The following is a 13,440-nucleotide window of genomic DNA, read 5'->3' on the forward strand; positions in this document are numbered from 1 at the left end:
TATATATATATATATATATATATATATATATATATATATATATATAATATGGATGATATGATCTGACAATGATGAATCTTGACCTTGAAATTCTCCTCTAATCTTTTTGAAAGTCATTCTGGACCCATTAGTTACCATGCATATTATCAGTCTCTTCAATTTGTTGTTAATTGTCCTCTTGTGGACATGTCCAGGAAGGTTGTCTCCAGACCTGGACCTTAAACTTCTGACTAATCTGTGCAGCTGTAGTCATGGGAACATCAAGCTGCTTGGAGATGGTCTTAAAGCCTTTACCGTCAACATTATGTCCATCATTTTCTCTATAAGCTCCTGAGATGCTGGTGAAGATTCTCAGTCATCCAGGACATGATGAATTCAAAAAGCGTTCAATACAAAGTCCAGTTGTTTTTGTATTGAACGCTTTTTGAAAGCTCCTGAGATAACTCTCGTCATAGCTGTTCATGTTCGGTGTGTTACACACCATGATACCAAACAGCACTGTGACTACTTTTCACCCTTTAAATTTAAATGATTGCCTATGATTCTAATTACAAGACACGCTTTATTTTATTTTATTTTATTTATATTTTGTAGGTGTGCCATCCTTTTTGTTAAAAGCAGTTTCCTTAGGTTATTTATTTTTTAATAATTCTGTTTTCCTGAAATTCAAAAGTGATGACTAATTTTCATGAGCTGATTTTTTTTTTTTTTTTTTTTTAATTAAAACTTGTCAGTTTCAAAGTAACAATAACCTTTATTAATTTTTTTTATTTTTTTATGAAAGGGTACAGCGTCGGTATAAATCCACTTTTTTGTGACACAATAAAGATATCTGTGTGCATGTTTCATATTCCAGATGTTTATGTTTCATATCTTTCTTGGGCCCTGCTTAGAAAAAAAGCAGCAGCCTTCATCTGGTTTCCTTCCTGGTTCTGTGGGACCCATGAGGGAACCACTTTCCGGAGCTACATACCACAGATCCTGAAGTGTCTGTCAGACTGCAGCAGACTGTTTGTCAGCCTGTTGGGAAAATGAATATGCACGTTCTGCTGCTGCTGCTGGTTTTACTGTTCACTGGACCTGGGCTCAGTCTGAAACGAACTGGCTCTTGTTTACCTGTGTGTTCTGGAGAAGACTGCATCACGGTGAACTGGGACAGGGTGGATTTTCAGTCGGCAGAGAAAGCGTGTCGCGACAAGAACGGGGAACTTCTGACACTTCAGTCCAAGACTCATCAGCAAATATTTGCTGTTTTGAGCAAAAAGCTGACAGGAAGCTACTGGATCGGACTCCGTTTACCAGTTGGGACCTGCAGCGACCTCTCAGCTCCGCTCAGAGGCTACGAGTGGACTTCTGGAAATGAGACTTCTGCTCCATCACCCATCAACTGGACAGACAACCTTAAACTCTGCTCTCCACGCTGCGTTTCACTTTCAGACCATCAAGAATGGACAGAGAGTCCATGTTCAGACAGAGCTGATGGGTTCCTGTGCAGAACCAAACAACAACATGCATGCCAGGAAGAAGAGTGGACATTTAAAAGCTCTACAGGCTGTAAAAGTGGCCCCTGTGAGCATGTGTGCTCCAGTGTAAAGGAAGGATATAAATGCTCCTGTTTCACAGGATACAAACCTGACCGAAAGGACCCGAGGACGTGCAGATTGTTCTGTGGACAGGAGACATGTCCCGCAGTTTGTGAGGGACCAGATCAGTGCTCCTGTCCAGACGGATTCATCCTCAGTGGACAAACTTGCGTTGACATAGACGAGTGTGAGATGGGTCAGTGTGAGGACGGCTGTTTGAACAGTTTTGGGAGTTTTACGTGTTTCTGTGGTGAAGGGTTCATCCTCAGCGATCAAACAAACTGCGTCCCAGCTGCAGCGGCTGAAGGTTTTATCGTCACGACTCCTGCAGCTGAGTTCGTCAAACCAGCCACTAAAAACAAGTCCCAGAGGAGCTCAACATCTCCTGCCGTGGTTTTTCTCTGGGTCTGGGTCCTGCTCGCGATGGCTCTGGTTCTCTCTGTGTTTCTGATCCGGTTTCAGGTTGTTAAACGTCAGAAACGCAGAGAGCAAATGCAACAATCCGCTGCTCCTGTAGGTAACGCCGAGTTTTAGCTGAAACAAAATGTATGGGATCTACATGGTTTGATGGCCTCTGAGCTCTGGAACGATAAATTTTAACGTTGTTTGTTTAGATTTAATGTTTTCTTTTATTTTTTTATCTGACCTGCACAATTAAAACATTTAAAAGAGGAAAAAAACAAAAAAATAAAAAATAAATAAATAATCCAAACATTAACAAGGATAAGGTACTTTTTTGGATAGGAGCTGAATATAGAAAGAGCGCCCTCAAGTGTCAGATTTCAACCTTTTCTGCAGAAAACTAGAAAATTTCACACACAAAAAATAAAATAATATAAAATAAATAAACTCCAAACAACCTGATTTCCTAATAAGTAAATAAATAACGTAAAAATTCTTAATATTTCATGAAATGATTAGAGATGAAATCATCTGTGCTCGAGTCGAGCTGTATTAAATAGAAAATGAAGAGAAGTAAAAATATTCTTAAAAAGCTGAACGAGTCAGTGAACGCAACACGATCCATAAACTGAAAGTTTTTTAAAGTTCATTTAAAAATACTGAATTCTTAAAATAATTTGAAACTTTAAGCTCAATAACATAAAAATTAAAAAGTTATTTTTGTTAAAGGGCTTCATCTCACCTGTTGCCTATCACACCAGAGTTTTAAAAAAGCATTTTAATCTTTAATAAAAATCTGTTAGTGTTGTGGAGGACTCTCAGCCACTACCACAACAGATTTCAGCTCAGTGTCTGTAAAACCAACCAAGTTTAGGACAATTTGATGTTTTCTAAGGTCGACTGGCTGCAGTGGCCATCTTGACACAGTTTGACTCCAAAAGTTAATCAGGTGTATTCGTACATGCATTGATTACTTTTCATCTAAGCCTTTCATGAAATACTTTGCTAACAAAAAGAGTTGGTTTTATAAATAATGCTAAAGTTGCAACAAACGATCTTGTGCAATCAGGAGCACTTGGCATATGTGTTGTGAATGACTCTGCTACTACCACACCCAATTTTAGATCAATATCTCTAAAATTAACTGAATTGTAATGTTGAGTTTCCAAAGATCAGTTAGCTGTGGCGTCCATTTTGAATTGGATTGACTCAAAATGTTCATCATTTGTTGATGATATATATTATTTCCTAAAGATTTTATTTAAATCTGTCCAATAGGTCATGAGATATTTTCCTAACAGGCAAAGGCAGTCGCATAACTGTCTACCTTTAATGGTGGCCATAGATAAAAATTAGTAATATATTTGATATAATTTCAAATAAAACAGATATGTTTATTTTTGCACTTTGTTTTGATTGAACACAAAACTGCATTAATTATTTTTGTACTTTTATGTTTTTTTTATTTTTTGCTTGATTGCACAGTTTTTACAGTTTTGTGTGGGGGAAAAATAAAACAATTACAAAGAGCCAATCTTGTGTATTCTGCTTATGCAGACGTGATTTTATAGATGTTTGTGTTTAGTTTCTACTGTGGTCAACTCTTGTGTCTAAAAATGTTAGAATATTTTCATATTTTACGATGGAAAACCCCTCCACCGCATGACTGGTTTTTTTTTTATTATTTACTTTTTGTACTACAAATTTTTTATTGCCATCATTTGTTACAACGAGGATGTGTCAAATAAACAAAACTAAATATTAAGCAAAAAAATAAAAAGTGATTTCATTATTTTATTATACTTAAGACTGTAAACAGATTAATAATTCTCTGGATTCCTAATTAATATCTGTCAGAGTTAACGCTTTTAAAGCTTTAAAGCTTAAAAAAAATTAAAGCTTTAAATTATTTTGACATTATGTTGGATTATTCTGATATTTGGTAAATAAACTGGATTTATTGTTTAAACCCTCTCTTTGTTTTATAGATTTTTTTTTTTATGACTTCATTTCTGACATACTAGGAGTTGCAGATTAATGTCTGACCTTTTGTTATGTGCTTTAAAAATATTCAACCTGTGTAACTAAAGGAAGCATGCAGTGAAGCAGTGTTTTTAGTCCTCATGGGACAAACCTGACCTGAAAAACACTGTCTGAGTCTGACACAACCTCTGTGAGCCAATCCCAGCTGGAGGAGTTCACTGTTAGGTAAACAGGAGCAGAAACCTTCCATTTGTGCACCTTTTACTGCAGCAAAAGCTCTCATGCGGTAGATTACAAAATAAATCAAACTGTAGGGATTTCGTAATGAATAATACATGTTATCGTTGTGGCATGTTTATGTGATTTATTAAACAGCATGTTGAAGTTTAGGAAATAACTTTTACATGGTTAACGAAGCCCTGAGTATAGACTGACAGGTATCAAAGTTTTAAGATTTATATATAATATTCCTGTATAGCGGCGTCTTATTTATCTCAGACTACTACATAATGAAACAAAAATTAGCTTAAGTATCCAATTAATACAATTTCGGATTGGCGCTAACTGCAACTTTGTGATTCTGTAAGTCTACGCTACGGGTACAAATTACTAAAATGCAACGCTGATGTAACACCAAAATGGGCGGAGTATATTAGTTTCAGCCAATCAGAGAGTAGGCGGTATTCCGCAGCGGGACGTGATTGGCTAAAAGTTTGTGACTGCCGTGTTTGTATTAATAACAACAACCGAAACCAAGTTAGCATGTGGAGGCAGTGCTTGCACGGGAACAAATCCGTCTTTTCACACACGAGTAAAGCAGCGTTTTGGCCGAGCGCCTTTTTCTTTCACTGTGTAAGCTAACAGGAGTCCCTTTGACCCGGTACCAGCGGCGGCAGCATGTCGGTGGACAGCGTGTTCCGAACCCGGTCTCTCGGCGTAGCAGCGGTGGGGCTTCCGGACCAGTACGCCGACGGGAAAGCGGCCAAAGTGTGGGAGCTGTACATCGGAGACACCCAGAGCCGGACCCAGGAGTACAAAAGCTGGCTGGTGGCTCTGCTGAGACAACACGGGATCCAGAAGGTTCTGGATGTAGCCTGCGGAACCGGGTAAGAATGTCCGGCACGAAAGAATGGTTGAATTTTAGGTAGCATTTAAATGTTGTCTCCTCCCTGGTTCATGCGTAAAACCTGTGAATTTAATCCTACAGGTTGGGTGTGACATTCAGGTTCAGGCAGAATCTGCTCTTTAATAAAAGTTTTAAAGACTCAGCACAATCTGTTTTTATACCTTTCTTATACCTGTAGATAACTTTAGTAATTGTCATTTATAATGTAAGTGAATGTTTGTATTCAGTGCCCTGAGATGACCTGTTGTGATTGAATTGTTTTTCTGAAGGCAAACAAGCACATCTGCTGTAATGTTTATATTAAGTCATTTACAGACAATTTAATGTTGCTAAAGCTTTTTTAATGCTTATTGTTTGTTTTTTAGTGAACCTTAAATTGCTGAGCTTTTAAACTAGAACAAAATCTGGATTAGGACGAAGAATAAAAGTGTAGAGCTGGCAGAGAGGGACCCTGAACGCAGCTCGGGCCTGAAAAACCAGAACCCAATTCAGGTCTGAGGCTGCAAGACCTGACCTGATGCTGGTTCAGGTCTGAGGCTGCAAGACCTGATCCCGGTTCAGGTCTGAGGCTGCGAGACCTGAACCCATGATCTCGGGTCTGAGGCTGCAAGACCTGATGCCGGTTCAGGTCTGAGGCTGCAAGACCTGAACCTAGCTCAGACCTAAACCCAACTCGAGTATGAAAAACCTGAACCCTGCTCAGGTCTGAAACTGAACCCGTCATCATGATGTCATGTTACAGGTTAGACCAGGGCTATTCAACTGGTGCCCCATGGGCCAATTCCAGCCCGCGGGTGACTTTCCACCAATGAGTTCATGAAATAAATATTTTTTTTGTTTGTTTGTTTTTGGGGGGGGGGGTCTGGGTTTGTGTTCTGTTTATTGCATTTATGATTCAAAGCAATAATACAAACAAGTTTAAAAGGAAACTGATCATTGTAAAACTCTGTTAATTTACATAATGACTATTTGATGGATGTCCGGCCCCTGAGCAGTTTTGTTGAATAGTCCTGGGTTAGACTTATTTTGTTTCAGTCCTGTTCGGATGAACCGGACCAGGTCCTGTGAGTTCTGTGGAGTTGATGAGCAGGTGTTGGGTAGTTGCTGGGAGCTTGAACTGGTTTCCTGCTGCTTGTTTATCTTTTCTGATAGTTTATCAGAGCTGCGGAACAACACCAAGGCCACAAGCTGAAAACCAGACAGACTGTCCCGCTTGGTGAACTCGTGCTTCTTATAACAACTCACAATTATATTGTTTTATATTAACTTACAGAACTGCTCTCGTGTCAGATAAACATTATAAATCTGCTTTTCTCCTAAGTTTAAGCAGTAAGTATCTTTGACCTTCTTCTGTAGTAGTTTTCTTATCCAGCAGCTCAATGGAGCGACGTAAACACTCGATGTGGAGAAAAGTTACGAGTGCATCACTTTAAAGCTTTCCAGCTGTTTGTGACTGTAGTGAGTTTGTGATTTAAAGCTTGAAGCTAAAACAGGCATTAAATCCATCCTAAACTGGACTCAGAGGACTTCTGGTTCCCCGAGCTCGAGGTGACAACATAACGGCCTCCATGCTGGTAGATTAAACACATTAGCCTGTTTTTAGTTTTCTTTTATCCTGCAGCTGGGGTTAATGATTGTTGAGAACTTGTGCTCTCCAATAATCAAATTATCATAAAATCTTTGAAAAAAGACTTCCTGAGACGTCTTGTTTTCTTTACTAAAATAAGAACCACGGTTCTCAGCTGTCCAGGTTCGAGTTACCGTGCCAGTCAAATCAGACGTCATATCTGCATCAGTCAAATTTAATTGATTAGGTTACCTTTTAAATAAGCTTTTTTTAAATTCAAACCGTGTTACTAACTCTTTATTCATGTATTCAGAGGTTCTGTGTGCGTTTGTCTCTGCAGAGTTGACTCCATCATGTTGGTCGAGGAAGGCTTCAATATGGTCAGTGTGGACGCCAGCGATAAAATGCTCAAATACGCTCTGAAGGCCCGATGGGAGCGAAGAAAAGAAACGGCTTTCGATCAGTGGGGTGAGAAAGATGTAACATGATTAAATCAAACCATAGGTCAACATTCTTTGGAGGGATGCATATCGCCCGCTATTGTTCGTGGCAGCGCTTTGAACTAAGATTATTTTAGCTTGAGACCTGACGGAGTTGTAGCTGTTTTGGTCAAACCCTGAAAATAACATTACGCACACTCTCATTATGTTATGAATGACTCTCAGGTACTACCACACCAAATCTTAGCTCAATTTCTGTGAAACTGACTGAGTTGGAGCCATTTTTGTGTTGGCTATTGACTCAAGTTATTCAGTTGTAGTCCAAGAGATATTTTAGTATCAGACAGTTGCAGGTAAAATCATGATCATCTGCCTTCTCCATTCAGAGGTGGAGGATAAAACTATTGACGTAAAAATGTTTTTAGTATTTGGCTGTTTGAAACTCGACACATAGAGCCCAAGTGATTCCCAACCCTGAGGAACACCATCCTGCATGTTTTAGTTGTTTCCCTGCTCCAACTCACCTGATTCAGTGATTTAATGACTTCATGTTCTGCAGAAGCCTGAAAAATCACCCATTTATTAAAATCATGTGTGTCAGAGCAGGATGGTGTTCCTCAAGGACCAGGGTTGGGAATCCCTGGCCTAAATGAATAACGTCCTCCCGTTTTTCTCTTTGACTCTTCGTCAGTGATCGAAGAAGCCAACTGGCTGACGTTGCCTGAAGATGTTCAGAAACCGGGAGACGGTTTCGATGCCGTCATCTGCCTCGGCAATTCGTTCGCACATTTACCAGACTTTAAAGGTACGTGAAGGACTGACAACAACAAAAAAAGGCTTGGATAAACCTTTCTATTTTTTTTCCAATTGACTGAAGATTGATCTGCTGACTGTTGACGTCCTCCTGTGGTTCGCAGGCGACCAGAGTGACCAGAAGTTGGCTCTTCACAACATCGCCAGCATGGTGAGGCCTGGTGGGATCCTCATCATCGACCACCGCAACTACGACTACATCCTGGAGACCGGGCTGGCGCCACAAGGCAAAAATATTTACTACAAGGTATCGTGGACTTTAAAGAGCATAAGAGCTTTTAATTTTGTGTGTTGCTGATTTGTGTAAAAATCAACTAGAACTACACAGATCTGCGCTCGGGTGGTCCTCTTCAGAGTGAAATTGCAGCTTACCAGGCCTTCCCTGTCTGTGTGTTAATTCAGCTTCTGTTTAATGTGTTTGTTTGTTTTAATTGCTTTAAAGGTGATGAGATTCTCTTTTTCGTATCAAGATTTTGTAGGCATTCTGGCACCAAAATATGTCTCGTTAGATTTGTAGATTTATCACATTTCCAAACTTTTATCTCATAAAACAACTTTTTTTTTTGTTTCTGTAAACCTTAAGGGGGACAGTTATGTTAGTTCAGACAGTCCTTGTTTACATGAACTGGTTTCGACACATATTAGCTAATTTTACACGTTTTCGTAACAGATTTTATACAAATTAGCTTATTTGCTGCTTCTTTTCCGCCCATCTTCCACTAATTTTTTGTCTGTAAATATCACAAGTTTACTACATTTCCCAAAAAAAATTCAGATATTTGATGTTTTTTCACTAATAAGTGTGTCACTTATTACAGTTTAACAACTTTTGTTGGCGTTTTTTGTTTTTAATCTAAACTTTCTGCTCCGTCTGCCTTCTTTAATTCGGCAGTATCGTTGAACACTTGATCCCCGGCAGCAGCTGAGTTTGAGACGTAAATCTCACCGGATGTTGGGAGATTTTCACTCAAAGCTATGCTGCAAAATCACAACAAAATAAATTGAGATTATAGATTATTTTGAAAAAAAAAACAACAACATAAAACCCAGAAAATATCAGTAATGGGATAAAATGTTTTTGGTAGATTAGATTAAAAATATGTGTAGATATTTATTTGTATACATTTGGGTTCATACATATTGGAAATATAAAATCTACTCAGGCACAACAGCTTTGATTTAAACCGTTTACTTTAAAAACAACTTCCATATTCTTTAATCCAGTTGGATCCATCCAGCTGGAGAGCCTAAATATAAATTTAAAGTAAACTCTGGCACGTCATGGAAAATCTACCTCTGATTCCTCTTTAATACCAGAGTCTGGTGGTTTCCTGCAGCATCAGAGCTACTTCCTGCTTTATTCAGTCTGTTTTTATAATTAAATTTAACTCAGCAGAAGGTGAAGCAGCTTCATACAGAACCGATTATACACCTACAACTTGCTTTAAAGAACACAAACGGACAATAGGTTGAATGTTGCGTTTTATTTTTAATTAAATAAGTAAAAAGCAGTTGCGTGTTTGTGTTGCAGAGCGATTTAACTCAGGACATCACCACCTCGGTGCTGTGGGTCAACAGTAAGCCTCACATGATCACACTGGACTACACCATCCAGGCACCACAGGCTGCGCTGCAGAAACTTCCTGAAGTCAGGTGGGTCCAGTTCAGTTATCAAACAGTAGAGGACGGCACTTTTAACAGGAGAGGTCGACGGACAGGAAGAGTAGGAAGTGAGACTTGAACACATTTTATTTCTAGATATGAAAACAGTTTTTTTACTAAACCTTTTGGAAAGTTTAGACAGTTTAAAAGTTGGTGTGTGATATCAGGTTTCAAGGTGAACATTCTGTGGTAAAACATCCAAACTTCTGAGTAAAAACTAGAGCCCGACCGATATGGACATTTTGGCTATTGCCGATACTGATAATGGGAGGGGGAGGCGACCACCGATAACAGAGATATAATGGCTGGAAATTTCTGAGCTTTGTCCACCCTCAAGAATCTAAGAAAAGAGCGAGTGGAACGGGGCTTGTTTATTTAGCACAACTGTTAGCAACCATGAAGCTAAGCTAATCAGACCCACGCTATAGCCTGCGTAGTTCCACAGTACGTTTACAAGTCTGGTCATAAAAACCGTCTTCCTAACATGCGTTCACATTTTCTTTCGTCCACTATTCTAAACAGTCACATATGTGAAGGCCTAATTAGTACTGACTGCAGCAGCATTTATTTTTCTTTGCAGAGAAGTAACGATAGACAAACGATGTATTTCACTGAGGACAACAAAGATAATGGTACTAATACTGGATGTCCTCACAAACTGGAAGCTCAGTCCGACAGGACTGTTGCTGTAACTACTGACTGTGAAGCTAATGTCGTGACGGCGGTGCAACTGAACACTAACGTTAGCTTGCTAACTTGAGAGTCGCATAGCTGATGACGTGCGGTTTGGAGGATTTCTTGTTGTTTATATATTTTTATGTTATAGATCAGTTAAAATAAACGCACCTTGCTCTGTTCAGGAAAATACGCTACACAGTATTGCTCCCTGCTTCAGCTCTGATGAACGTCAACAGTGAAACTTAAGGCCATGACTTGAAAGTAGTCTTCATGCGCCCTCTGCTGGATACATTGTACAATTACGGCTAGTTCACAGCATTTTAGCGGTGAGAATTAGAAGTGTTCATACCGGCGCGTAATGGGACAATTAACACCGACACCAACAGGTCCCCAAACGCCTATCAGCCTAAAAATGTCGGCCCTACCGAAATATTGATCAGGCTCTAGTAAAAACATGAAGGTGGTCTGTCACTGGCCTCCAGTGTTTTGCAACTTCCTTGTGAGGCACGGAGTCGCTTCAATTATAAACTCGTTCAAAGGATTCAAATTTTCTCTTGCAATTGTCACAAAGGCGTCCCGAACCTGAGCTGTAATTTTATTAAATTTTTAAAATTTCTCTTCTGACAGAAAACGTCCGAAGCAAATGTCTCTGGGTCTAAAAGCCACATCGACGATCATTAAAAAAATCTGGTCCAAATCAAATGCTAAGTCCAGCAGATTAAATCATTTGTGTGGCCAAGAATGCAGTTTTACAAGCCGTTTAAAATTTAGCCACACGGCTTAATGGTCACCGAGTTCAGTGCCGCTGAAAATTCATGTATTTTCTCAGTTTGGAGGTTTTTCTTTACACTAACTAGTGTAAAGCTCAGTGAGAAACCATCTTAAAGAGATCAGGATGCCAGTGCAGTCAGATAAAGTCCAACTTTAGTTTTCCTTTATAATAAAACTTGAATCTTAAAGTGACTCTGTCCTTAAACACATAATTTGATTGGCTTGTGAATTTGTTTTGTGTGAAATAAGATTCAAAATGTTATTTCTACACAGTTACCAACGTGCCTTTCAAAACTTTTTTCTCGTCTTTGAGCAAAAATGAGGTAATGTTTGTAGAAACTGAACTTTTTTGTTGAAGCAGTGGTTGATTCTGACAGCTGCTGGAAGAGTTTAAACACAAATGGATCACACTTTATCGAATCAGATCCTAACTTATTATTCATCAACGTCCCGTCAGACTTCAGTGACATTTATTTCTCAGGTCTGTTAGTTCCCTGCAGGTTTCTTCTAGTGACATTCCTGCAGTTGAAAACATTTGAATGTTTCTGTTCTCTGCAGCAAGTTTCGTCTGTCCTACTACCCCCACCGCCTGGAGAGCTTCACAGGTCTGCTGAGGGAGGCCTTCGACGGCAAAATGCAGCACAGCGTCTACGGTGATTTTAAGACGTACACTCCAGGTCAGGCTCAGGCTCCTTGCTACTTCATCCACATCTGTAAGAAAACAGCCTGAACGGACTGCTGGTAAAATAACAAGACGGGCTGCTTCCACAGGCCTCCAGGAAACAAAAACCTAGAAAAAAACCAAACAGGATATTTGATATTCTCGGTCGAATAAAGATTTGAGCTACTCATTAATGTCAGCTTTAAAGTTAGATTTCTCTCTCCGTTCTTTAAACAAGTTGAAAATCATTTACGAAGTGTTCATTTTTTCAGGATGTTGTCTTAAACGTTCTGGATCACGTTTGTCTTCTGAGCGCTGATGTTTCCGGCCCACGGACTTTAGAACATGGTGCAGTTATTGATAATGCACTATTTGCCATCAGTAATTAATTAAATATGTCAGATAATTGTGTTTTTATTTTTTTAAGTTTCCACATGGGTTTTAAAAACTGAAGTATTTAGGTGGAAGTAAACTGACTCCCACTTTGATCACCTCCATCGTTTCATAATTACTGGGGCCTGTTCATCTCTCATTCCTCAACTTTTTGCATAACCTGCTGCCAAATATACAGAATTTCTTGGTTGAACAAGCTTTGCTGCTTCGCCTCAGCCTGGTTTTCTTTTATTTCCTCAGCAGACTGACAGATTTTATAATTTATGATTCTCACCAATAATGCCCAACAGGTCACATCTGTCAACGTAAAGGAGATTTAAAAAACTGAAGCCCGCATCATTCAACATTAAAAAGTTGGGTTGAACAGACCAAAGATTGTAACATAATTACTCAAACTCAACATTTGTCTAAAATCAAAGGAAGATATTTAAACTCAGTTTAGTGATTATCCATTTGAAAAGCAGAAAAAAAGAACCGGAATGTTAAACATCTCTGCTGCACAAAAAACACTGTGTACTACCTTCGATTTGTACTTGAATATTATGGAGAAAATGATTTGCTTTGATATTAATTCCTCAGGTCAAGCAGAACAAACTTAAAGTGTAATTTCAGATAATTACAGGTTGTGGTTGAATGTGTTGCTGGACTGTATGTACGACTAAAATAAAGTCTTACTGTGTTTGACATTCTGTAAAGTTTTAGGTAGAAAACATTTCAGAACAAATATATTGCCTTAATGATTGAGATTACAGTATGAGTATTAAAGGACTTTAAATTTGTATTTGTGTTTTTGTATGTATGCAATTTTCATTAAGTGACCTTGTGAAAAAACATTAGTTTTGTTAGACTTCTAACCAAACAGACACATTTATTTAAATCCCATTGAGATCACAGATCTCTTGCAAGGGAGGCCTCGGCCTGAAGCAGCCTCTAACGTGCATGTTTTTGGTCTGTGGGAGGAAACCGAAGGATGGCTGCATGTTGGAGTAGCTCTGTTACATTAATTCTGACATATTGCTTTTGAAAACTTTAATTCCTCTCTTTCTTGATGTAAATCGCTTTTTTGGATGATTATTTCCTCTAATATCAGATGCTGCATGGCTGGAAAGATTTTTATTGAAACCTTGTTACTTTTGGGCATTTGTTATGATTTGTAATCATGACAACAAGGTAGATTTTGACAACCTGCAGCAGCGGATTAACATCTCAAAAGCTCAAATATCTCAACTACAGCCCCAAATCCCAAATGAGTTAAAAAGGTGGCAAAAATAGAAATAGGAATGCTCTCCCATTCATGTCTAATACAGGCCTCTAACTGTTCAATCGTCTTGGGCCTTCTTTGTCACACCTTCCTCTTTATG

The 13,440-nt window shown here is 38.9% G+C and overlaps 1 protein-coding gene across 1 annotated transcript; it reads left to right on the plus strand.

The window, feature by feature from the left end:
- Nucleotides 1-4,698: 4,698 nt before the first annotated feature.
- Nucleotides 4,699-12,706, plus strand: gnmt (glycine N-methyltransferase). The gene is made up of 6 exons (XM_037695577.1): nt 4,699-5,074; nt 7,002-7,129; nt 7,793-7,906; nt 8,019-8,161; nt 9,446-9,567; nt 11,584-12,706. Exons 1-6 carry the CDS (start codon nt 4,866-4,868, stop codon nt 11,753-11,755), a joined length of 888 nt encoding a protein of 295 aa, XP_037551505.1. The 5' UTR covers nt 4,699-4,865; the 3' UTR covers nt 11,756-12,706.
- Nucleotides 12,707-13,440: the final 734 nt, after the last annotated feature.

This window comes from Nematolebias whitei, chromosome 21 (genome assembly GCF_014905685.2).
Source record: "Nematolebias whitei isolate Nwh7 chromosome 21, NemWhi1, whole genome shotgun sequence".
In the NCBI taxonomy this organism is placed as follows: domain Eukaryota; kingdom Metazoa; phylum Chordata; class Actinopteri; order Cyprinodontiformes; family Rivulidae; genus Nematolebias; species Nematolebias whitei.